At 45.9% G+C, this 27,445-nt stretch overlaps 1 protein-coding gene across 3 annotated transcripts in view; it reads right to left on the reverse strand.

Annotated features, from left to right (window-relative positions):
- The window catches only part of SYN2 (synapsin II), a 190,074-nt gene that overhangs the window by 13,282 nt on the left and 149,347 nt on the right, over positions 1–27,445 (reverse strand). For 2 of the 3 annotated variants that reach the window (XR_009732589.1, XM_061397199.1), the window contains exon 11: positions 26,259–26,319. Coding sequence is in view for 2 of the 3 variants with exons in the window: in XM_061397199.1 (XP_061253183.1) it covers positions 26,259–26,319 (61 nt within the window). In the remaining variant the exon portion in view is untranslated. Of the gene's footprint in view, positions 1–18,689; positions 19,636–22,104; positions 22,355–26,258; positions 26,320–27,445 lie in introns of those variants that run through there. The other variant, XM_061397198.1, reaches the window with a different exon arrangement.

A 27,445-nucleotide genomic window follows, 5' to 3' on the forward strand; every position in this document is an offset into this window, starting at 1 on the left:
GTACAACTCTGCGACTCCATGGAGTGTAGCCCTTGAGGGCCCTCTGTCCATGGAATTTCCCAGGCAAGAGTACTGGAGTGGGTTGCCATTTTCTTCTCCAGGGGATCTTCCTGACCCAGAGATCAAACCAGCGTCTCCTGCATTGGCAGGTGGATTCTTTACCACTGAACCACCTAGGAAGCCCAATCATAAATAATTTAATTAATTTCAACAAAATATTTCAGATAGAAAAGTCTTCTCAACCAATGGTCCTGGAAGAACTGGAAAGAAACAAGCCTCCACCTTCATCTCACAAAGCTAGCTTGAAATGTGTCATAAACCTATGTGTAAAATCAAAAATTGTAAAACTCTAGAAAAACATTTAGGAGAAAAATCTTCAAAACTTTAGGATAAGCAAAGATCTCTTCTGTAAGATGCAAAAAAAAAAAAAAAAAGAACTAACAGTGAAAGAAAAATAAACATAAGTTTGGTTTCATCAAAATTGTAATCTACTCTTAGAAGAATACCACTAAGAAAATGAAAAAAAAAAGTCACAGAATGGAAGAAAAAACATTTAACTGACAAGAGACTTATATGCAGAAAATATAAAGAAACTGTACATATTATGAAGACAAAGAAACTTATTTTTAAGTGGGCAAAAGATTTGAATAGATACTTCACCAAAAAAGGATATACAAGAGATACTTAATAGAGGCACTAGGGAAATGCAACTTAACACCACAGTAAGGCACTCCAGCACTCTTGCCTGGAAAATCCCATGGACGGAGGAGCCTGGTAGGCTACAGTCCATGGGGTTGCAAAGAGCTGGACATGGCTGAGCGACTTTCACTTTCCCTTTCTTTGGGCCCCATGGACTACAGCCCATGGAATTCTCCAGGCCAGGATACTGGAGTGGGTAGCCTTTCCCTTCTCCAAGGGATCTTCCCAAGCCAGGGACTGAATCCAGGTCTCACGCATTGCAGGTGGATTCTTTACCAGCTGAGCCACAAGGGAAGCCCATACACTCTGAAAGTGAAAGTGAAGTTGCTCAGTCCTGTCCGACTCTCTGTGACCCTATGGACTGTAGCCTGCCAGGCTCCTCCTCCATCCACGGGATTTTTCAGGCAAGGATACTGTAGCCCACCAGGCTCCTCTGTCCATGGGATTTTCCAGGCAAGAATACTGGAGTGGGTTGTCATTTTTTTTCTCCAGGGGATCTTCCTGACCCAGGGATTGAACTCAGGTCTCCCACATTGCAGTCAGACTCTTAACCCTCTGAGCCACCAGGAAATCCCACTATATATTCTAAAATGGCTAAAACGAAAAAGACATACTGTCAAGTTTTAGCGAGAATAGAACACCTAAGGACTGCTACACATTGCTGGAGGGAGTGTAATATAGTTCTACCACTTTGGAAAGCTATTTGTCAGTCTTCTATAAAGTCAATGTATTCTTACCATCTGACCCAGAAATTTCATTCCTAGATACTCCTCAAGAAAAGTAAAAACAGGAACCGCACAAAGACTTGGAAATGGATGCTTATGGCACTTTCATTTATAATACTCCCAAACTAAAGAGCTCAAATGTCCATCAACAGATGAGTGGATAAGCCGTTCAGAACTATGACTCAGAAAGGAGAAAACTACTGGTATATGCAACATGAATGATTTCAAAAACATTATAAAAACCAAAGGAAATCAGATACAAAAGAGTATTCACTATGTGATTCCATTTAGTGGAATTCTAGAGCAGATAAAACAAATCTTTAGTGATAGAAATCAGATCAGGGGTCGCCTATAGCCTGGGGGTGGGTGGATGCTGGTAACAAAGCAGGAATTGACTGTAAAGGACATGAGGGAGCTTTTGGGGTGATAGAAATGTTCTCTACTCTGACTAGGGGAGAGTTACATGAGAGTATACATTTGCCAAATCTCATCAAACTGTGTATCCTTTAAAAATGAGTAGATTTTATTGTGTGTAACTATACTTCAATAAAATTTATTTCTAAATGTTTTCTAAAGATTATAGTAGATTATAGTAACATTCAGTTAATAGTTATATTTAAACAATACAAAGTTTTACTAAACACCAAGGAAATACGAAGTTGAATTAGACATGGTCTTGCCTGGAAAATCCCATGTGCAAAGGAGCCTGGTGGGCTGCAGTCCATGGGGTCGCTAAGAGTCGGGCACGACTGAGCGACTTCACTTTCACTTTTCACTTTCATGCATTGGAGGAGGAAATGGCAACCCACTCCAGCGTTCTTGCCTGGAGAATCCCAGGGACAGAGGAGCCTGGTGGGCTGCTGTCTATGGGGTCGCACAGAGTCAGACACAACTGAAGTGACTTAGCAGCAGCTGCAGCAGCCCTGGGATGTCTTTTAAGATAGATAGGTATATAGATTATTATCGTAGAAAGCAAACTGTGATAACATCCTTTAATGATTTCATAGTACTATTATATAGGGGCAAAACTTAGTTCTAGCTTCCAAAAGCTTACAGAAATAATGCGGATTCAGCTGGTGGGGGCATGAAAGGGGGCGGAATATTCACCATGAAACTACATACAACCATGTAAGACAAAGCATCAAACATGTTAGCTCAGATGCTATCAATTGGAAATTTGTGAAGTATATCTATGAAATTCTTACTGAATAGGAAGTTATATAATTTAGGACTTTAGAGGTAAAAATAATAAATAATGAGCCACTGGGTATTATGTATTTTTTTTTCTTCATCACATTCTTTTATGGAGATGTTGGCATGATGGAGTAAGTATGGGCTTTGGAGTAAAACATAATAATAATAAACACTGCTAGCATTTATGAAGGTTTACCAGGTGCCTGGCAGTGTACTGAGCTCTTTGTGTGTTTTATTGAATCTTCATAATAAATTAATCTGTGAAGTAGGTATTATTATTATTACTCATGTATATATAGATGAGGACGCTGAGGATTGTGAAGCTTAAGTAACTTTGCCCAAGTATACACTGCTTACAATTGACAAAATCAGGAAATGAACCCAAGTATACTGATCCTGGTGGAGAAGGCAATGGCACCCCACTCCAGTACTCTTGCCTGGAGAAGCCCAGGGACGGGGGAGCCTAGTGGGCTGCCATCTATGGGGTCGCACAGAGTCGAACACGACTGAAGTGACTTAGCAGAAGCAGCAGCATACTGATTCTGGAGCCCAAACTCCCAACCATTTCACTGCCTTAAATTCCAATTCGGTACTTATTAGTTACAAGTCCTCTGGCAAGTAGCATAAGTAAGGTCTTTGAGTGCAAGAATATTTTATGAAGGTCTGTTGTAAAAAGTAAACGAGATGAGTCAAGTTAAACCACTTGGCACAGTATTTGGAAGGAATACAAAAAAATTAGTTTTTCTTTCCTATTTACTTTAGACTTAATTTATAACATGGATAATATAGGACTTTGTGAGGGTCAAAGGTCAAATGATGAAATTACATAAAAGTCCTTTGCAAAAAATACAGAGAGAATATAAATTCTGTTATTGTAAAGGAATATAGATGTGAGTAGAAACTTAGCTGTGACTTTTTAAAATTCAGCATGTAAAATTCAAACTCCCAAGACTTCCCTAAGAGAGTAGTTTTCAAACCTGGCTACCAGCAGAATCTTTAGAGGAGTGATTGTAAAAACCAGATTCCTTGATCACATCCTTATCTACAAAGACCTACTGAATTTAAAATCTGTTTATCTAGAATCTAGATCCCAGGTGACTCAGATGATAAAGAATCTGCCTGCAATGCGGGACACCTGGGTTCAATCCCTGGGTTGGGAAGATCCCCTGGAGAAGGAAATGGCAACCCACTCCAGTATTCTTGCCTGGAGAAATCCATGGACAGAGGAGCTTGGCGGGTTATAGTCCATAGGGTCACAAAGAGTCAGACGTGAGTGAAGCAACTCAGCATGCACACACACAACCAACCAAATAAGAAAAGACACAGCAAATATATTTAATGAAGAAATATTGAAAGCCTTTCTCTTAAAATCAGGAACAACACAAGAATATCTGCTATCACATGTCAGCCAACATACTGGAAGTCCTAGCTACATAATAAGGCCAGAAAGAAAAAAAAGATGTAAGGATTGGAATAAAAGAAATGAAACTGTCATCATCCACAAATGACACGACTGCACATCCAGAATCCAAAATAATCTACAGACAAAACACTAAATTGCTAGATACTAGATCAGCGTACAATACAAAAATATCCATTGTATTTCCATACACCAGAAATAAAATAGACAACAAAATTTTAAATGATTATTTTAACATGTATTTATAAATACATATTTATAACACGAAAAAAATCAAATATCCAGGAAGAAAAACTAGCAAAATATGTGGAAGAGCTGACACAGAAGAGTCCAAAACTTTACTTAGAGGAATTAGAGAAGACCTAAATAATAGAGGGATATACCACGTTCATGGGTCGGTGGGTTCAGTGTTATTAACATGTCAGTTCTTCAGTAGTTGATACAATTCTAATTAAAAAGAAGGCTTTTTGTGGAAATCGACAAGGTGAAGAATAGTAAGAATAGTTCTGATGAAGACAAATGCTGGAGGGTAAAGCTACTTGATGACAAGGTTCACTATAAAGCTCCAATAATTCAGACAATGTGGTATTTACAAAAGGATATACTGAAATGGCAACCCACTCCAATACTCTTGCCTGGAGAATCCCATGGACAGAGGAGCCTGGTGGGCTACAGTCCACGGGGTCACAAAGAGTCAGACGCGACTGAGTGACTTAACTTTCACTTTCACTTTCATACTGATAAAATATAATAGAGATTTTAGAAACAGACCTCCAGAGATTTATGATAAAATACATAGGAATAAACCTACCTAAGGAGGTAAAAAAAAGAATGCACCTACGTTCATAACAGCACCATTTAGAATAGTCAAGACATGGAGACAACTTCAGTGTTCACTGACAGATGAATGGATAAAGATACATACATACCCATCACATACACTGTATGTACAATGGAATACTGCTGCTGCTGCTGCTGCTAAGTCGCTTCAGTCGTGTCTGACTCTGTGTGACCCCATAGACGGCAGCCCACCAGGCTCGCCCGTCCCTGGGATTCTCCAGGCAAGAACACTGGAGTGGGTTGCCATTTCCTTCTCCAATGCATAAAAGTGAGAAGTGAAAGTGAAGTTGCTCAGTCGTGTCTGACTCTTAGTGACCCCATGGATTGCAGCCCACTAGGCTCCTCCGTCCATGGGATTCACCAGGCAAGAGTACTGGAGTGGGGTGCCATTGCCTTCTCCGACAATGGAATATTACTCAGCCATAAACAAAATGAAATAATGCAGTTTGCAGCAACATGGATTGAACTAGAGATTATTATACATGAGCAAAGTAACTCAGAAAGAGAAAGACATTGAATACCATATGATATCACTTACATGTGGGATCTAAAATATTATACAAATCAGCACATCTTTGAAACAAAAACAGACTCATAGACATACAGAACAGACTTGTACTTGCCGAAGGGGAGCAGGTGGGTAGAGGAGGGAAGGGTTAGGAGATTGGGATTCAGTTCAGTTCAGTTCAGTTCAGTTGCTCAGTCATGTCCGATTCTTTGCGACCCCATGAATCACAGCACGCCAGGCCTCCCTGTCCATCACCAACTCCTGGAGTTCACCCAAACTCATGTCCATCAAGTTGGTGATGCCATCCAGCCATCTCATCCTCTGTCGTCCCCTTCTCCTCCTGCCCCCAATCTCTCCCAGCATCAGAGTCTTTTCCAATGAGTCAACTCTTCACATGAGGTGGCCAAAGTGTTGGAGTTTCAGCTTTAGCATCATTCCTTCCAAAGAACACCCAGGATTGATCTCCTTTAGAATGGACTGGTTGGATCTCCTTGCAGTCCAAGGGACTCTCAAGAGTCTTCAACACCACAGTTCAAAAGCATCAATTCTTTGGCGCTCAGCTTTCTTCACAGTCCAACTTTTACATCCATACATGACCACTGGAAAAACCTTGACTAGCCTTGACTAGACAGACCTTTGTTGGCAAAGTAATGTCTCTGCTTTTGAATATGCTATCTAGGTTGGTCATAACTTTCCTTCCAAGGAGTAAGCGTCTTTTAATTTCATGGCTGCAGTCACCATCTGCAGTGATTTTGGAGCCCAAAAAAATAAAGTCTGACACTGTTTCCCCTGTTTCCCCATCTATTTCCCATGAAGTGATGGGACCGGATGCCATGATCTTTGTTTTCTGAATGTTGAGCTTTAAGCCAACTTTTTCACTCTCCTCTTTCACTTTCATCAAGAGGCTGTTTAGTTCCTCTTCACTTTCTGCCATAAGGGTGGTGTCCTCTGCATATCTGAGGTGATTGATATTTCTCCCGACAATCTTGATTCCAGCTTGTGCTTCTTCCAGCCCAGCGTTTCTCATGATGTACTCTACATAGAAGTTAAATAAGCAGGGTGACAGTATACAGCCTTGACGTACTCCTTTTCCTATTTGGAACCAGTCTGTTGTTCCATGTCCAGTTCTAATTGTTGCTTGCTGACCGCAGAGGCAAATATTATATATATGATGGATAAACACCAAGGTCCTACTGTATAGCACAGGGAACTATATTCAATATCTTGTGAAAAATTATAATGGAAAAGAATATGAAAAATAATACATATAGTATATACATAACTGAGTCACTACTGTACTGAGGAAATTAATACAACATTGTAAGTCAACCATAAAATAATTAAAAAATTATTATTTTTAATACAATAAAAAAAGAGAAGGGATGCAATTTAAAACAGGGTGGTCAGGGAAGGCCTGCCTGGCTTAGAGGGACAATGTATGCTACACAGTGGGACGTCTTCTATCATAGAGATGTCACTTCTCCCACAAATATTTGGCAAATTCAAGGCCTTCTCAATCACAACATCAAAAGACTTTTTAATGGAACCTGACATTTGGCCCTAAGTTTCATATTGAACAGGAAAAAAATGCAAGAAAAAAAACAGTCAAGATGACTTTGAAAAGGAAAAAAAGACTGGGATTTTCCTAACACCATCAAAACGTATTGTAAAGTTAATGTAATTAAAATGATGTAGCACTGGACTACAAATTTAAAAATAGACTAATGGAATAAAACAAAGAGTAAACAGAAACATGCCGTGTTAAAAGTGTGTGTGTGTTGGGGTGGTGGGGCAGCGGGGAGACACCATCTCCTGCTTCTTAACTAAGCTCTCTAAATATTTGTAGTTTTCCATCAAGTCTCTTGGATTTTTCCCCAAAGAGATAATTTTATGCTTCTTTTCCAATTGTTACTCCTTTGGTTGGTTTCTCTTTTCTAACAGCACTGACTAACACACCAATACCAGGTTAAACAATAATGGTGACTGTATTCACTCTTGTCTTAAACCCAATTTTATTGGGTGTGCCCTTGATGTTTGTCATTAAATAAGAGTCAGACATGACTGAGCGACTAAGCACACACACCACGTTAGGCTCCCTGGTGGCTCAGATGGTAACGAGCACTTCGGCAACACAGGAAGCCTGGGTTTGATCCTTGGGCTGGGAAGATCCCCTGGAGAAGGGAATGGCTACCCAGTCCCATATTTTTACCTGGAGAATCCCATGGACAGAGGAACCTGGAAGGAGATACAGTCCATGGGGTCACAGAGAGTCGGATGTGACTAAGCATACGTTAAATAAGATGGTCGCCTGAAGACTGGGCTATCTCTCGTCTATCTCCCTCTCTGTCTATATCTGTTTGTACTTTGCCAGTCTTGTACACTGCTCCATGCCGGGTTGGTGATAGGTGAGTTTGGGCTAGATACCCTCTGAAATCCTTTCCAATTTCAAGATTTAATTATTCTACATATACATCGAAATTAGATTTTAAAATTCTGGTTTTTAAGTGGATGTTTCTCTCTGAAAGATTTTTATGGCTCTCAAGAAGAAAGCAAATGTCCTCGGTCTGTGCCCCATATTTAGACTGAATGCCAGCAAGTAGAAAGATTTTTTTTTTTTTTTTTGGATGTGGACCAACTGTAAAGTCTTTATTGAATTTGTTACAACATTGCTTGTACTTTATGTTTTGGTTGTTTGGCTGTGAGGCATGTGAAATCTTAGCTCCCTGATCAGGGATTGAACCCTCATCTCCTGCATTGGAAGTGAAGTCTGAACCACAGGTACACCAGGGAAGTCTCCAGAAAAATTCTTGATGGAGGTGAGTTTAGAATAAAGTGGAAGCAGCAAAAGTGCAGGGAATGGAATACAGTTCTGTTACCACCCAGAGCCCCCTGCTTTCAGGGCCACCACCCAGTGTCACTTCATCCCACTCAAGGGACTTCACCTTTTGATCTGTTGGGGACAGAAACTGCACATGCGGTTAATCTCCAGCTATGGGAATTATGCAACAGGGACCCAACTGACTCCCATTCACACACAGACAACCCGAAACCACCCTATGCCAGCACCCTATTGCTACCTTACCATAACCAATCATTTGTGTTTGGAAGAACACCGCCACTGTCAGCATAATTCAGAAGCAGAGAGATTGATTGCTAGGTTTTGTGTTGTGTTTCAGAGTTCTGTCTCACGGCCTGAGCTCTATGTTCTGAGGGTTCACCAAGTGTTTTGTTAGAACATTGCTTTGTTTTGTGCTCAGTATATAAAGTCTCCCAGCCAGCGCCTTGCTGGTATTTTACTCATGCTGGGATACCTCTACCAAAATCCAACTTTGATTCTTTGTTTCTTCCCAGTTTGGTTTCTAGCAGCCACACCCTTTCTCACAGTAGAGTGTGGAATCCTATGCTCACTTGAATATTGTATTTAAATACAGTATATTTTAAAAGAAATTACTTCCTTTCATATAGAGTTCTGCCTTTCTCTCCACCCTTCTCTCTCATGAGCCTGGGCTTTGAGGGTTTGTTTGTTAGGTATTAGGTGTTTGGAAGACGGTAACACCTGACTCAGGTGGAATGGGAACTCTGGCTTAGCCCTCCAGTGGTATATCAGGAAGCTCTGGACAACCACCAGTAGGAAGTCCAGCTTCCCGTTTGTGCTTATCCACGATCACTCGTCACATATAGTACTTCTTCTCCTCAGTTCATTCGGACGTGGAACCTGATATGAGGAACCCCTCTTCCCACAGTGCCACCTCTAATGTGGCACAATAAACCAATGTTTATTGGTTGTTTAAGAAGCTCCCTTTCATGGAGGCAAAGAGACACATATTTTGTGATCCTAGGAGACTTCATCTATTAAAGCCTTGGACTTCAAAACAGAAGATAGAGGCCTGAGACGGCCACAGTGGCGAAACGGCAATATGAAACACGTTTTTAATACTCTCTGCGCTTGGTTTTTGCAACCTTTCATGAGACTGATCCTGTCACTTAGGGTAAATGTTTTAATTAAAATGCTATTTCAAACAGCCAGCAGCCCCGAGGCTTAAAGCAATTGTGAGGAATAAAGATGCTGCCAAAGAGCCCAACCCCATTTTCCAAGGAACGCTCGGTAGGACTCCTGCCTGCCTCCCCTGGGCTGCAGAAAGCTGGATTTGACCCAGAGGTTGACACTGCATCTCTACCCTGTTACTCTAAGTGCTTTGACCCACATGCATACTGACTGTTGCTTGAAGGATCCTGTCCTGGGTATCCCAGGGAGATCTTGATATCAGCAGCTTCTACTTCTGTATTTTGATGATGGCTATAATATACCCTTAGCTCAGATTCCACTAAACAGGAAGTCTAAACTCTTATATTTGAAGACAGGCTGGGTGAACAATCATCAGAGATGTTGTAAACTGAGTAGCAGGGTTGACCTAGACCAGTGATAAACTGTTTTTTATTAGACTGGGTGTCCCACGGGAGGAATTCAGAGATCACTCTGGGGTAATAATAATTGGCAATAACAACTAATAAATAATAATTGGGAAACAGTAATACAAAACATAGTCCTCTCTGTTCATGATAACCATTCACTCAGCAAGATTTTAGGATTATCTACAGAGGAAAAGGGGGCAACAGAGGATGAGACGGTTGGATGGCATCACTGGCATCACTGACTCAATGGACATGAGTTTGAGCAAACTCTGGGAGATAGTGAAAGAACAGAAGCCTGGCATGCTGCAGTCCATGGGGTCACAAAGAGTAGGACACAACTTAGTGGCTAAACAACAACATGTGGTCTACTTACAAATGCAAAATAAAATTTTTAAAAAGAAACAAGAAAGAAAAGACAAGAAACCAAGTCCCTTTCAGATATAATGATGTTCTTTGAAATGGCAGTTTTAGGAAAAAGGATCTTATTGGGTGTGTCCTCAATTAATTTATGAACTTAGCTTAGGGCCAGCTGGCTTCAGAAGTCCAAAGATGAGACACCAGTCCTTGATAAATCTCTGCCCTACATCCTTGTCTTGAGACAAGCAATGGACCTATTTCTTTACCTTAGAACAGTAAAATAGATCCCAGTAGAACAAATGTGGAAGAGAAACTGAAATCTTTAAACCATTCAACGTGAGGGAATCTTCTAGAAATTTCCTAAGGAAAAATCATGTTTCACTCACATGTACTCAGTCTACTCAGAAGTTACAACTCTAAAAATAGATACCAAGTCCAGCTCAGGAGGCCACTCTGAAATCCTTACATTGGTAATTCTTTTAGCCCACCATACATGGGGCTTCCTGAGAGTCTAGAGTCCCTCTGCCTGAATTCACGTGCTTCCTGCAGTCTGACCTGAGTGCTGGGAGGCCAGTGTTTCCACATTGTAGCTTTACTGAGTGGGCTCAGGCTGACGCCTCCATGGCCCTGAGAGTCTTCTTGTCCACGAAAGCTTCACCTTCAACTACCTGCAGCACCTGATCTCTTCTGGAGGAATTTGTGAGGTGTCTCTTATCATGCATGAAAGCCTTTGGAAATTACCAACAGTGAGGGTCTGAACGGTAAGTAATGACTTCTCTCAGAATCCTTTTTCTAACCCACCACTTAGCTGAATCCCCATGTACTTAATTAGTTAACCATTTACGACTATCTATCCAACATCTATCTTCCCCCTTAAGCTGTAAGCTCCATGATGGCAAAGCCTTTATCTGTTTTATTCATTTCTATGTTCCCAGGACCTTGCAGAATACCAGGCATACAGTAGATGATCGGTATATGTTTGTTGATTGACTGACTGATGTTAGACTAATTGCTTCATATCTTAGGGCTTTAAGTTTTTAATCTATAAAATGAGGGGATAAGTTAAATCATCTCAAAATCCATACCAGGTGGAACTAATTTGTATCACGATTTGTGAAGGGCACTGATGTTTCCTACCTACTGTGGAATGCATTAAAAATGTGAGATGCATGGTTGTATGCATAGAAGGATGGATAGGAATGGGACAAAGTAAGCGTAATACAAAGTTAATTGTAGATAAGGTAGTGAATATAAGGATATTCAGTTACTACACAGTTACTTCAACTTTCTGTGTAGTTCAAGATTTTCAAACTAAAATGTTGGGGGAAAAAATGTGGTGTTCAGAACAGCCTAAAGCAAGTTTTTTGGTAGAAAAAAAAAAAGGCAAGTAATTCAATATAAAAGTCATCAAAATTAGAAATGGAACAAAGAGACAAAATAGATGTATACATTTTAATAGAATTGTGTGAACTTGCAAAAATTTTATGTAAGTAGTAGAGGCAATACATGTGTGGTAAGAGTTTAGAGGAGAGAGCAACCTTGAGGGACACCAAGTTGGGCCACAAGTGCTTCAAGGAGTAGGTGATATTCCAGCTGGGCTTTGAAGGATATACACAATTTGGATGGGTAATGAGTTTAAGGACAGGAATTTTGTGTATATTTTGGGTCACATCTTGCAGCGTATGGGACCTTAGTTCGTAGGCCAGGGATCAAACCCTCACCCCCTGCAGTGGAAGTATGAAATCTTAGCCATTGGACTGCCAGGGAAGTCCCAGGAATAGAATTTTTAAGGGGCTGAGGACAGCTGAAAATGATAAAGTGAACATATGTGTGGAGCAAGATAACAAGCAAGAACAGGGAATCAGCTACAACTAAACAGGGAAAGGTAAGGTTGAAAAGTAATGCTGATGATAAATAATATGATTAGGATCTTCCTTATATATCAGTATTTGAGGTACCTGCACAGAGCACTCTCCAGGTATTTATCTCACTTAATCCTCTCAACAAACATGAGGTGTTACAACTAAAATAGTTTCTAGTAAGGAAACTAAGGTTTAGAGAAGTATATAGTCATTTGCCCAAGGTCACACAGCAAGCAAGCAGCGGAACCAGGTTTGACCCCAAAGTCTGACCCCAAAGTCCAAACCCCTGACCACTAGACATACTGCCTCCCTGGAAAAAGTGAGGCTAGACTCTAGGGGCCCTTATACCCCAAAGTAAGGAATTTAGGCTCTCCTCCCTAAGCCTGGAGATCCACTGAAAGATTTTTTGGTGATCAGAGACTTTTATAAAAAAAATTGGCATAAATAGGCAAGAGATGGAAGCTAGGAAACCCAATTAGGGAGCTGTCACAATAAGGTGTGAATAAAATAGCTGTGGGGACAGAATAAAGGAATAGTCTTTAAGCAGAAATAGTCTACTGACTTTTCCTAATATTGAAATATATTGAGAAAAATCACTGTTTTGGTATTAAATATTCAAATTAAAAGTATCATTAGATCCCAAGCATTGCATTGTATAAGCCTAGTGAGGCTCCGAGGACAAATAAATACACATTTATTTATTTATTGTCATTCCAGTCCACTCGCCAAACCGCTCAGGCCTCAGGGAGAGTTTGAGGGTCTTCAGCATGTTGGCAGGTCAGGCTTGTGTGAACTCCCATAGGGCTCCTTTGGGTCCAGTCTTGCAATTCTCTGTCACTAGTGATGAGCTCCAGAGTGGATTCAAGAGGTCCAAACCCAACCTTCCCATCAGTAATCTGATAGAGCTAATCTCCCTTCCCCTAGAACTGGATCTAGAGCAGTTAGGGTTTGTTAGGCTGTCACTGATCATCATCCCTGATCCACTGGGATGGCTGTGGCTTTCTGCTGGGAGCTGCCCTGAGGAGTCAGCTGGAGGGTGGGGATTCTTATCAAAAGAGATGTGTTCGGATATGGAGGTCGACGAAAATTCCCAGAGAGGTGGTGTTCCCTGGGGGACATTCATTTACATGTGGGGCGGCGTCCCTGAAACAGTTGTCTGGTGTTCCCTCCTCCCCTCTCTCTCCAGTTATTTCCCCGATAAAGTGACATGCTGGGGCGTACAGACCATGAAACAGGAGAAAAGACTCCTGAAAATATAGACCAGTGGACAAGCATAAATGTGCATCCGTGTGTGTGTGTGCGCGTGAGACTACATCACTACCAAGATGGAAAGCAAGTTCTCAGACAGTGAGAGGGTGTTGAAGAAGAGAAGGGTCTACCAGAGAGAATGAAGAATTGCATGATTTCCCCACATGTTTACAAACAACAGGCTTTGAAGTCCAGGGAGATGTGTAGGAGGAAGAGCAATATTAGAGCTGGATACCAAAGCTCAGACACTCGGAAGTCACTTATAATGAGGAATAGGCTCAGGGGGCTGTTGTGAAAAATTGAACAAGTTGAGAGATGAATCGGTGCTTTATAAACTGTAAAGTGCCTTTAAAGTCCAAGGTGCTAAATAAACTGCAAAATACTACACAGATGTAAGGGAGAATGATCACAATTATTTGAGGAGGAAAACATTATTCTGAGTGTAGTCTGTGACCTGAGAATTAGACAGTAAGAAGACTATTTTAAACAAACAACAGAATTTGCCTGTTGAAATGTATCTTCTTTCAGAATCTTATCGATCTTATACTCTTGATGGGTCTTGACATTTATTTCAAAGAGAAACTATTCAAAACCTACAAGACTCCTTCTCTGGGATTCATCTCCTTTGAAACCAGTTTACAAGCCACACAAAAAAATGATCTCACTAATTTATAGTCACCTTGTGTTTTGAACCTTACATGTTATCTAGCTTAATCATGAGAGTTGAATACAAAAGAACTTTAAGTGTTTTTTTTAAATAAAAATTCTTAATCATTTTGGGGGTGTGTTGAGGACCTGCCAAAGTGCCCAATGCACAGAACAGTTGGCGTGGGAATTTCTAGGTTCCGAGGCAAAGAACTCTGGATCTTCCAAGAGTTACAGAAGTTCCAGTTTGAGGGCTCCAGTGATTGTTGTTGTCATTCAGTTGCTAGCTAAATCGTGTCCAATTCTTTGAGACCCCATGGACTGCAGCACACCAGGCTCCCCTGTCCTTCACTGTCTCCTGGAGTTTGCTCAGACTCGTGTCCATTGAGTTGGTGATGCTCTCTGAGGGTTACAGATCTGAGGGCAATTACTTTCTGAGCATAAGCAGCAGGTTTGTTGGAACAAATGTTCAGCCTCCCCAAAGGAGCTGGTTGAGGGAAACCACACCGCTGCAGGGAGGATCATATGGTATGAATGTTTAAAAATTAGTCCACTAGAGTCAGAGGGGGTCTGTGCAGTCATTTCTGTAGCTGCAGTGGTTTCTGGCCTGTGTGTGTGTTTGTGTTCGTTGCTAGTGGGATGTTTAGGTGGCAGCTTTTGCGTCCCCAGGTGTCTACCCTCAACTCAATTTCACCAACTCAACCTGGAAGAGCCATAGCCCTAGGAAAAGGCATCGGATGGGCTGACAGTGCTCTTTATGTCCAACTGGTTACAGGAGAGGAAGAAAGGCATGACTGCTGTTTGTGTAGCTGTTCTCAAAGGAGTCCTGGCCAAGGGGGTGGGGGGGTTGGAGCTGACGCTGCTCTTCTCTGTGTGAGATGGAGGGGATATCTTATGATTCTCTCACATGCTGACCAGTGTTAGAAACAGACTTTAGGTGAACTCCCTCATTTAACTCTTAACCTCTTCAGAAAGATAGTATTATTCTCATAGATCAGGAAACCAAGGCACGGAAAAGCTGCCACAAAGTCAATTAGCTAACAACTAGCCAAGCAAGGATTTAAGTGAAAGTGAAGTCACTCAGTCATGTCTGACTCTTTGCGACCCCATGGACTGTAGCCTACCAGGCTTCTCTTCTCTGTCCATGGGATTCTCCAGGCAAGAATACTGGAGTGGGTTACCATTTCCTTCTCCAGGGGATCTTCCTGACCCAGGGATTGAACCCGAGTCTCCCGCATTGGAGGCAGACTCTTTAACCTCTGAGCCACCGGGGACCAAGATTTAAACTCAGATGTAAATTGAGAACTCCTTCCACTGCCCAACACTGACCCTTCCATTTCTTCCCAGCCCCTGGGAAATGCTCCTGGCAGCTGCACCCTCGCTAGAAGCCCCTGGAAGTGAAAGAGACTCACTTATCTCACCAAGGACAGTGTCCTGAGCGGCCAGCCCATCGGACATCTGGGACTCAGCCTCACTTGCTTCTATTACTAACTTCCTTCCTGACCTCGGCAAGCTCCGTAAGTTGTCTGTGTTTTCTCACCTGTAAAATGAAGATGATAGAACTAGATGAAACTTGCCACTGAAAACCTCAGTGCCTGAATTCTGCGCACTCCCCCTATTCCCAGCGGCCGGCAGGCCTCCCAACCCTGTGGGTTGCTCACGGCTCCCTCTGGGTGCCACCTTCTCTGACCGCCTGGCTAGAAGGAAGCTCCACTCCAACCGCATGTATGGCTGTTGTCCATGTTACACTCCCTTGGCTCATCTTTCCCACTTCCCTTCCATATTTTATCTGAATTCCTCAAACCTTTTTGTTATCTCCTATATAGTTCTCCAGTGTAAGAATAAACCAATTTATGTTTTAATTCCTCCACAGCAGACAGTTGGTTGTTTCCATTTTTCACTAACAGTGCTGACACTAATATTCTTTAGGTTGCCTCCTTGACTACATGTGCAAGAGATTTTCTAGAATGAGTGTCCAGAAATGGAATTGCTGAGCCAGGGGGTTTATGTATTAGGTCTTGCCAAATGGTTCCCCAAAGTGCTGGTGCCAACATACATTCCCACTTGCAACATGCTTGTTCCTCACATCCTCACCAATCCTCTCAAGCTTAACAGTCTTCCAAACTAACATTCTGGCTGCATTAGCCTCATGGCACTTAGTGTTCCCCACTTTATATTTGTTTATATGCTACCTCCCCTCCTGGGCTATAACTTTTGTGAGGGCAGAAGCCTTGCTTAACTCAAAGAATGCATTGAGCTTAGTAAGGACGCAATAAAGTGTTGTGAACAAATAAACGATGAGAACTGAATTTGTCTTGACCCAAGGAGGTGGAGATTCCATGAGGGGAGGGATGAAACACCTATCGCTGTTCATCTGGGGTGAGGATGTGGGTAGGGAATCCCCATCAGCTGCGGCGAAGGTGGCACAGTGGTCAGAGCTGGCTGATAAACCAAAGGTTTCAACATCTATGGAGGACTGTCTCCGACCTTTGGAGATGCAAGCTCTAGATAACTTTTTATCATGGTATTCATCAAATATTTACTGATTGCTGAAAGTAGCAAATTTCCCAGTCTCTGGGTTTGTCTTTTTATAAGTCAAGACTGCTGTTTCTGAATGGAACTCCCCCACCTCTGGCCCTACCCCGTTACCAAGGGCTGGATAGGATCCCTGTGTCCTTTGGACTAGGAAGCTGTGTGACCTCTGGTAAATGCCTCCCCTTTCTGACACCCCAGCAGTTCCAGGCTGACTCATCTTCTAAATAAGCCACTTGCGGCTTTTGCTCTGACATCACATGTGGAAGAATGAGTAATTTTTTAAGAACCAGAGTTATATTTGATCAGAATAAGGTCCATTGTGTATGTTACTCATGGTTCTAGGACAAGGGGTCAACACTGGTAACAAGTACCCTAAACTTCTCCCACCCCTCCTTTCCCTGGGGCCAAGGGACAGAGAGAAGGCAAAAGAAGGAGGTAGGTATGGATGTGAAGAATTTTTGTGTACATTTATAATTTTGTTCTCACATTCTGTACAGTTCAATAAAACTGTACCTTGCTGCTTCTGCTAGATTAAATAAAAATAATGTCACAAAGTAAGCAAGGCCATGGGGCTCTGCTCCTTGGGTTCAAAGCCCAGCTCCACCACAGACCAGCTGGATGACTTTGGGCAAGTTATTGACTCTTGATTTGCTTCCATTTCCTCATCTGTAAAACAATAGCGTCTATCACATTGCAAGGAACAAATGAATTGATATATGTTGAGTGCTTAGGATTGTGCCCAGAACTTAGCAGCCACTGTGGATATATTAGTAAATATTTCCTTGAATCCGTCACAGTGTTTAGGCTCAAAAGAAATGCTCAATAAATACTTTTTAATGAAACAAATTCATTCTATTAAAACACATTTGGAACAGGGGATGGGGATAGAAGTGACAGCAAGTGGGAGATTCTCGGTTGGAAGTGGAAGCAACCATGAAGATCAATTCCCTTGAGTTCAGGTATTACCCTCCCACCCTCCTTTTGTTTGTTTTGTTGGCTGTTTGTGCCTGGGTTATGTGCATTGTGGTGGGAGAAGGGTTGTCCCCCAGACGTCACTCAGTGGAGGTTCTACTTGCTGTTTTTTAAGTGTAAAAAGTTGGCAGAAGGACAACTTGGACAGAGTTGGACAGAGTCAGGGATAAGACTCTGAACTTCCTCTGCAGGAAGTGCAGGTTCAATCCCTGGTCAAGGAACTAAGATCCCACATGTAGTGTGGCACGGCCAAAAAAAATTTTTTTTTCTTTAATTAAATACACAAATGTGCATGTTAGTCAATCAGCTGTGACCCCATGGACTATAGCCCATCAGGCTCCTCTGTCCCCATGGGATTTCCCAGGCAAGAATACTGAAGTAACCATTTCCATCTCCAGGGGATCTTCCCCACGCAGGGATCGAACCCAGGTCTCCTGCGTTGCGGGCAGATTCTTTACTGTCTGAGTCGCCAGGGAAGGAAGCCCCAGGAAACAAACAGATTAAAAAAAAGAAAGAAGAAGAGGCCGTTTTAGATCCTCAAACCCTGGGAGCCTCGGCTTAGTTCGGAGGGAGACCCAGGCACCAGAGGACTTCATTCTTAGACCTCTCAGCACCTACTGTTTGTGAGGAATTAGCAAGACCGCACATCAGGATGGGTATTATCTGGTTGAGTGGTTGGTGGGGTGGGCATCGTGTACAGGACATTATTTAGGTAAGATGTTAGTATCAGGGCAGACTCAGTGTGCATCCTCACGGCGCTTGTGGTCGGGGGAACACACTCCTGAGCACCCAAGAGTCATGAGGAAGCCAGACTGAAATCCCTCCAGCGCAGACTTCTTCAGGATGCTGGGGGCTTGGGGACCCCACTCACCAGAGCAGGTCTGTCCTGCCTCATTGGCACCTCCATGTGGGTTGGAGCTGAGGAAATGGATGGACCTGACAAGTGGCTCGGACTGGCCGATACGGAAGGAAGGGTGCCATGCTTATTATTAAGGGAAAGGCTCTACATCCCGTACAACTGGTGAAATGGCTGAGTTACTGAAGGAGGTCCAGCCATCCTGGAGGAAAAGGTTTGCCCAGGCGATGTCAGGAAGTGCGGCCTAGGGAGCGTCTGAGGGACAGTCATGTTCTCAACCACGTGCAGAGACAGTCACATACACACCGACAGCTTCACCCTTTCTCTGCCCTCCACTCGTGCACACTCGCGCGCAGGCGTCACCAACATCTCAGTCAACAGGGCGGCCTAGGGAAGACCTCACAGCTGAATCAAATGCTGGTGAATGCTGCTGCTTTTATTACACCAAAAGTCTTAACATTTATTTGGAGAGGAACACAAAACTTGGCGTACTGGCATGCATTCTCTACAGCACGGCTTCAGAGGAGCTCAAGACCACCACGGTCCGCTCAGGAGGACTGCGCCGGAGGGGATGGTGATCGGGGGGTGGGGGTGGGGAAGGGGGGACCACAGGTCCTTGATCGCTGGAGTCAGCAGACCACAGGCGCTTCACCACCACAGAAGTCGAGGAACCACGTGTGTTGGGAAGGGGTGTTTCCAACAGCTAAATAGGTGTGACAAGGGATCCGGGTGTGAGTCCCTAACACGTACAGCCTAGAATATTTGGGGGAGGGCAAGAATATTCTCCTCCCCAAATGGGCAGCACTGACTACAGTGGGAGGGGGGCATGCTTAGCACTGCATCTGAGCTCGGTGAAGCAAGCAGTTGTCCTCGGTGAAGGGCACCCTGGTTTCACAAGGGAGAGTAAGACATGATGGCGCTATCACAGTAAGGCCACTAAAGTCACAGCAGACGGGGACCTCAGAGGAAACTCTCACGACTACGGGAAAGGGGGCTCGACCCTCTCTGACGCCAGGTGCCCCTCGCTGGTTAGGCACCTTGCCCTGAGACCGTCACCTGGTTCCTTTGCTGGGCTGTACCACACCACTGAGCACAACGGAGCGGAGGAAGGGGCCACACACGTCAAGGGCATGGGACATCACCACCCAGTGTGGTGGCCGGTTGCTGGCAAGTGTCTCAGACGCCTTTCCCAGTTGGGCCGGGGGCCCCCTGTGTGTCTGCAGAGCTAATCTGAAAAGAGGCTGGCAAAGGACTTCCTCAAGCTCCGGATGGTCTCTGCTTTGGCTTCATCCTCACTGGCTGAAGAGCGGAAGAAGGAAGATTCAGAGAAGCTGAAGGCATTGGTCAGGGACTGCGACTTGCTTGAAGAAGATAAAAACCAGAGAGAATGTGAGATGGTGGTGTTCCAGGAGAGGAAGGGAGGGATGGTGACACGGGGATACAACAATGGGAGCACATGCTCCCACCCCAGGGAGACCGGGAGCCAGAGGAGAGAGCCAGCGTGGGGAGGGCTCCCAGCCCTGGAAGGCCCCACCTTCTCTTCCCCTGCAGCGCTGCTGGAGCAGGAAAGGACGGGGCGCGGGGGAGACAGGGAGAAGAGAGGGGCTTGAGGCTCTTTCTTTTCCTTAATGCTAAAGCACCAACTGGGTGGGTACCAATCCAGGAACCCCACACCCTCGCCCGCTCTCGGATGAAATGCAGGAATGGGGGTCAGTGGGCTCATGTGCTCCCTCTCCCACCAACCGTCCGGGAGCGAGTGGAGCCGGTGTCGGAAGACCTGGATCAAAGTCTTGGTTCCAGCCCTCACTCACTCTTGACCTTGGGAAGCCACGTGCCTCTCTCGGAGTCTTGTTTGCTTTCTTAATTGTGTTCTATTGATGTCTGATAAAATGATCTCTAGGCCTTTTCAGCTTTTTCTAGTTTGCTTTTCTTTCTCTGATTCCTAAAGAACTTCCGGACTTGGCACAAACTCTAACGCCTCCATGGACCGCCCTTCCAGTGGACGTAATGGCCCTCCCAGGCTTCCTCGGGGAAGAGTTGTGAGGTGCAGGGCGTCTGGGGGCCACAGAACTAGATATCGGGCCCACGTGAGGTTACTGGGTAGTTTCCTCAGGAGAAAAAAGCCCGAATTACACACATTTTAGGGACCGACTTTCCCCCGAGACACCAGTGATTCAGAGAGAAAAGCTGTGAAGGCCACAGGTAGAGGGGAAGGCCAGGCCCAGCGCTTAGGAGGGGACACGTGGTCTGGTGTCCCCGTGGCCATGTGCTCTCCTTCCTGACTTCAGCTTGTCTCTTTCCTGCTTGCCTCTGCCTCCAGAACTCCTTTCCCAGAGTCTCAGCACTCCCAGCCCTCTCCTGAACTCAGGCGCTGCCCCAGAAACCACCCTCTACACGAGTGTGAGCCCATCTCTTCTCCCGTAGTGACTGGACGGGCGCCCTGCCTTTCACTGGGCAGGGATGAGCCCCAACACGCCAGCCGCTGGGCAGCGGGGACTCCTCTGCACACACGGGCTGAGGGCACCGGGACCAGCCTCCCACTTGTCTGGCTCAGCCCAGAGGCAGTGACAAACCCAGAGATTTGCCCTCAGACTGGGGCCAGAGTCAGCTCAAGAGTAGGAGGGAGAGATTAAAAGGCTCGCAAGCAGAACATGACTAGGTTGAGGGGAGGCTGTGGGGCAGGCGAGATGTGGAAAGTGCCTGTGTCCCGGGCTGGGGAGCTGGACTGGGGGATGGCCTGCCCATTGTACAGGATTGAAAGACTCAGAGAGGGCAGTCATCGACCACCGGAGCCCTCACCCGGCTCTGTCACTGATGAGCAGAAGGGCTTCAACAAAGAAACGCAGAGCTCTGAGCAGGGTTTTCCCGTCTCTGTACTGACTAGACTGTCTCTGAGTGGCTCAGCGGAGCCCCAGACTCTGCAGCCCCTGTCCTCCGTCCCCGAGAGTCTCATCTCTTTACTAAGATGCCCTCACGGACCACTCCCACTGCCCTGGGCGGTGGGGTCTGAGCTGACAGTGATGACAGAGGTCTGCATTTGGGCTGCTGGAGAGACACATCCCGGGCCTAGGGGAGGCAGGGCTGAGTCCTCTGGTGCTAACCCCCCATATGCATCTGTGCTGTTTCCCAGGGGCCCCCGGTTCTGTCTTCTGAGGCCAGACAGTGTGGTGGGAGTCTCTGGGGTCACTGTTGGGAATGAGGGAACCCAAGAGGATGGAGTCCCTCGGGGTCTGTATGTGGGCCTCTCCTTTGATGACCACACCAGAAGCCAACCTCCTTCTGACCAAGCTGAAGGTAAAAAGTTGAGATGGATCTAACTACTTCTCCCTTTTCTTTCTGGGCAGCCTTGCTGATTGGCATACCATGAACTGTGAGTCAGAGGCAGAAAAGAGAACTTTTTTCTTTTTTTTTAAAGAAAGAGAGAGAGACATACACACAGAGAGAAAAGGAATGGAAAAAAAGAGGGGGAAAGAGGATTAAAAAAAAAACAAAACCCAAAACGCAAACCCTAAGTTAGTACAAGAATGGGAGAGGGGGTAGTAACTGTCTTAATTATCTGTCACTCCCCAGGAAGAAAGGGGAGGGTTTGAGTTTCTAGCTAGACCTTAGACTTTCACTTCCCTCTTTCTTACCCTCCCCAGCCAACCCGACCATGCCCCCCTAAAAAACAAAACAAAACAACAAAACAAAAAAAAACCCCCATCGAAACCCAAACCCCCAAAAACCCCCCACAAAAGTGTCTGTGGGCGGAGGTCTGACTGAAGGTGCTTCCTAGCAGCTCGGGAGCCCCAGGAAGAGGGGAGGCGGGGAGCGGCTGAGCTGTCTCTTACTTGAGCTGTGGGTGAGGCTGGGGCTTCTGCGGTGGAGCAGCCGGGGGTGGTTGGGCCTCTGCCAGGGAGCTGCTGCTGGAAGGCGCATCTCCGTGGGTGGTGGGGCCGCCCGGCCGCGGAGGAGCCGAGGAGGAGGAAGAGGAGGAGGATGAGGAGGAGGAGGAAGGTGGCACTGATGGTCCTGGGGGGAGCCGGCGTGGAGGCAGCACCTTGCCTGGGGGTTGCATTCCTTGGGGTTGCCCAGGGCCCCCTAGGTTCAGTACAAGAAAAACTTCATAATTTAACCATATCAAAGGGTTTCCTTATTAGAATCTACGTCTCGAAGGGTGTGGTTATTTAATTACCAGAGGATAAACTCTGTCACAGGAAGCTGCTGGAGCCCTTCAGAGCCACCCCTGGAGGCTGAAGTCCCTGGTTACCCCAAGGACATGGTTCTACGTGTGCCTTCTCAGACGCACGACAAAGCGGTCACAGTGGAAGTGGGAACACAGGGCAGAAACTAGGGGATGAGCAGCCCTTTCAGGGGTGAGCTCTGCTACAGAAAGCCCCCAGACCACACACAGGGACCACCCCTCCCCCGCAGAGCTTCCTCAGGTGCAGGCCAACCCGGCCCATGGGGTACTAGGGGGTCTCAAGTTCCACATGGCACGCACTGCGTAGGGTGGTGGAAAGAGTCCTGGCCTGGGGATCAGAAAACCCAGACACAGTCTATCAGCAAGTCCTTGAGCAAGTCAGCTGACTTCTCTGGAGCTCAGTGTTTCCAACCAGAAAACTGTGAACAATTAAGACCCAGTCTTAGTTATCTTTCAAGAGGGTAGTGTGTCAAAGATGACAATGGACAAGAACATTCTTCAGAAAGTATTCTGTGCCTTACAACCATCACTGACTTACACTGTGTTGTTTTAGAGTTGGCCTTTGTCCCAACCCACTCCATGCCTGGGTGTCTGGTTGCCACACCCCCAACAGGGCTTTCTTTTAGCGTCAACTCACGCCCATGACTAGGAACTTCCATGTCTAGGCAATTCTTCTCCCTCTTAGTACCATCCTTAGGGGCTCCTGTCCCTCCCAGGTGTGTGTGGTGAAATTCTCCAAAAATCAAGTCCCATTCTCTCCTGGAGATGTTGTCGGCACCATTTGGCAAAGTAGCCCCCCCACCCCATCTCCCACCGCCCACAGAAAAGGACCAAGATCCCCTTTCTCCCAGAATGAGACAGAAAACAGTCTGGCAACCTGGAGATCTCATTTCTTAGTCTCAGTCCCAGAGTACCCGTACATGTGCCCGCTGGAAGGAGTGTGCTCACAGAAACTCAATGGACAGCTAAGACTTGTAACTTAGTTTTCCAGAAACACAGGGATACCTGTGGCCTCAGGACAGGCAGAATCATACATCTATACCACTGTATATCCACGATTGTAAGCCGGTTTCCCCTCTACATGATACAGATTGATTCCACTTTATCATAAATGACCAATTCATACCAGGGTTAGTTACACATAGATAAACAAGTAAATAAATAAATGGAATTTTGCACGTTGAAGAAGCTCTAGGTTCAAATCAGATAACTAGTAAAGATGACAGATTAGCAGATCATTTCACGTGAACCCGTTTTTGCCTTTTCCAAAGCTTGGCATCGTTTGTACCAGCATTTTCTTGTCAAGTACCACAGGTTGAGAGCTCAGTCTCTTGGACCAGACACCTGAGAGCTTTCCCACCTGTACAGAGATGCTTGAACAGCCAGAAACTACAACTTAACACTGAAGACAGATAAAACTTTTCCTTTATTGCACATTAAGCTGTACAAGAGTCACAAAAAAGAGGTACTTCAATCACACTTCCAGCATTAAATGAGGTTCTCCCAGCTGGATTGGTACAAAAAAAAGGGGGACAACATCAAGAAAAGCAATGGGTACAAAACACCTCAACTGCACTTTTACTGTGATACGGATGCCTCAGGCCACAGCGTTGTCCTTAGCATGCTGCCCGAGGGCACAGGACAGTCAGGGTACGCAGTCAGCTCGCGTCTGACAGCGGGAGGGAGCCCTGGTTCTCCTCTTCCCCACCTGACAAGACCGTGGCTGACACCGCCCTGCAGTCCGACTGAATTCAAATGGCAACTGTGTGTTTGTGGCTCACGAATGTCACATGAAAAGCACCTGGATGTTCACACTGATCACATGCAAAGAAGCAACACCATCATCAGCTCACTGCTTGAACAAAAATAAAATTAAAAAAATAAAATGTATCCCTCCATCCTAGGAAATGTTTCTTTATTCCTTTCTATCATTTCGTCAGATTGGGAGGTATTCTAAGGACCTGATTCTTAGGCAACCCACCTGGGAGCGCATACAATATATGTATCTATTTTACAGCACACTGACTACCGTCGGCATCCACATCCGCTAAGGGAGGAATCACAATCGAGAACACTCACACTCAGTGCATTTCCCTGCAGCTCAGAACCTGCCAGCAGCCAAGACGGGAAGCAGGGCACGGACCCCTGGACACAGGAACCATGTCACGCACCACCATCACCAGCGATCCTCAGACCTGGCCATCCGGAAAGGCGACATGTCGTGGCGGCATTGAGGGGGAATGTGGAAATAGGGCTCGAAGCACTTCTAAAAGGCAAACAGCTGGCGTGAGACCCCTCGGCCCACGGGCCTAGAGGAAGCAACCCCTCGGCCCACGGGCCTAGAGGAGGCCACTCGGTGTCCCGTCCCGGCCTGGCCAGGAGACGGCAAGAGGAGGCACTGACCCGAGGCCTTGTGTAGGAACTGCCGCCTCCCTGCCCAGGAGATGCGTGTCAGAGGAGAGAGGACAAGATGGGTGAGGGCTCTCCCAGAGCCCCGGCCCCGGACACACACAGGGCTAAAATCTGAGACAATCTTTCCTAGGGAAGACGAAGCTCTTCAGTCTCTGGACTCAGGAGGGCTCCTGGAACAGCTGAAAACTAAAGCAGGCGCCCACCTCGGAGTTCAGGAGGCAGTGTACCCTGCTCATGGGAAACGGGACAGTTCCGATTCGCTCCCAAGTTGCCATGCCTCGAAAGAGGCCAAAGGCAGTGCGACCGAGTCCTTCCCAGACTTTCAGCAGCTCCCAAATCGCTAAGGAATCACCACTGTATATGGGTCAAGCTCTGGGGAAAACGAAGCAGCCTCGTTTCCACAGAAGCGCACAGATGGCCAACTCAGAAACAATTTAGGGGGACTGAGATGAACACAGAAAAAATACTCACAAAGTCACTTTGATATTGCACGTCAGCGGCCCCATTTGTTTTTTGTCTAATCTCATAGCTAATTAGTTAATAATAAAACGAAAGGTACACTGGGATGTCGAATACAGAACACACTCCTGGAGATAAGCTTGTTCTTTATAGTTTATGTCATCACTAGAAAACACAAGAGCTCCACGGGCACAGCCAGCCTATTCACAGAAACTCAAATGCACCAAAGTTTAGCAAATGGAGAAAAAGAGAGACGCCTTCAGATTCAACGGATGAAGCGATGGAAACGAGACTTTGGAAATCTCGTAAACTTTTAGCTATTTACCCGAGTCATGCAGAAAGGAAGCGAAAAGCACTGAAGATCCCAAGCACACTCATGGAGGTAAGCAGGGGGTTGGGGGGGAGAGGGGCGGTTTATCTGAGTCTGGGGGAAGAAGGAGGGGAGTCAGGTTTGATCTTGTGGTCTTTGTTTCTCCCCTGTCCACCCCACCCAACCCCCAGGCCTATTGCACCCCGCATTGTGTAATACTTAAAAAAGAAAAGACTACCAAACCACCCAGAGGATAGTCGCACTGAACTTGGGAGAGGCACAATTCTTTTGTACACTGTTGACAAACAGCCCTGGATTCACAAGTTATACAGAGAAACGTTAAGTGAGTGTTACAAGCACGAACAGGAACAGGTGAACAGCCAGACAGAGGCGCGGACACTGCATCGGAAGAACAGAGTCCAGTCAGCACTGAAAGAACGCAGAAACGGCACCAGTGGGAGGGTCCGCTGCTTCCCTCCCCGCTTTCCTTTCTTTCCTTGTTTATTTTTGGCTTAAAATTTCTGCTTTGAAAAAAATTAACTACCCATCGCTTTAAGAAGCTTGGACCTGTTTGGGCCCTACTGCAATGCCATTACAGTCGAGAATATACTGTAAACAACCTTGGGGGGCTGGCCGCTGAGGCGGGGTCTTGCTTGAGTCCGGATCCTTAAGTGTTCCACTCTGGAAGACAAAAATGCAAAAGAGATAAAAAACGAAACTCCAGGCAGATTCCCAAGAGAAACCCTGTGGCTCTGTGGCGGGGCTGCAGTGGGATCCACTGGGACCTGGCCCAAGGGCTTCACCAGTTCTGCAAACACCTCAAGGGGGTTCTCAGCCTTTGGCGTATTGCTGGGACCTAAGTGAAGGCAATCTGGGGCTGAGAACCACTTTGGCGGGTAGTGTCCGAGACCCTTACTCCCTTTTCCTTTCCCTTCCTTCTAGACCCTTTCTAGAAACTTCCAAGAGCATCTGGCTTCTTCTCTGGGGGCTGCCTGAGGGCCAGCTACCCTGGGACTCACCGCCGGCTTCTGGGGGAAGGATCAGCCCCAGCACCAGCGGGGGCTGGGCCAGGTGACAGCTTAAAGCTTCGCACTAACTCCTGCAGAGTTGGCTGACTCAGGGGTCAGAGCCACTCTTTGGGCTGGGCTGGAACTCCCGCAGGGAGGGACCTGAAGGAGGGGGGCCGTCTTTTGTTTCCCAGGACCCTCCTTACCCAGAGGGAAGGAGTAAGACCTTAATGTTTGTAAAAGTGCTCAAGGCCAAGCTGTTTTTCCCTGTCTTAACAGCATAATTGCATTTTATCCAGCACCATGGCTCCACTCCCAGGCTTCCTCTCCTCCCAGCTGTGATTCTGATTATGCCCCGACAGGAGCAGAGATGCCTGTGACTTCAGTTTATCTATGGTTTGCACTGAAGGCAGGGAGCATGTGGAGCCTGAATTCAGCTCAGGGGAGACGCTCCACGAGGCGGGGGGCTGCCATGTGTGCTGACGGTGATGTCAAAGCCCGAGCTTTGGAGGCGAGGCCGGGAGAGGCCCTGCAAGTCCTCAGCACCCCCACTTCCTCTTTCAGTGCTCCTCTCCCTTGTGACAGCCCCCACCCCCCAGCCCTACTCCCACATTAAAACTGTTCCCCATTTCCATGGGCCCCTGATCTGGCCTCCTATCTCCCTTCCTGCTGCTGCAGGCCTGTTTTCAGCTCCACTACTAGGAGAGCAAAAGGGCCACTCTCGCCAGGGTCACGGTCTTTCAACGACAGCATTGCCTACAGCTGTTCTACCAAGAGGATTTCAGGCAGTAGAAGGCAGG

The sequence above is a fragment of the Bos javanicus genome, chromosome 22, assembly GCF_032452875.1.
Source record: "Bos javanicus breed banteng chromosome 22, ARS-OSU_banteng_1.0, whole genome shotgun sequence".
NCBI classification, from domain to species: domain Eukaryota; kingdom Metazoa; phylum Chordata; class Mammalia; order Artiodactyla; family Bovidae; genus Bos; species Bos javanicus.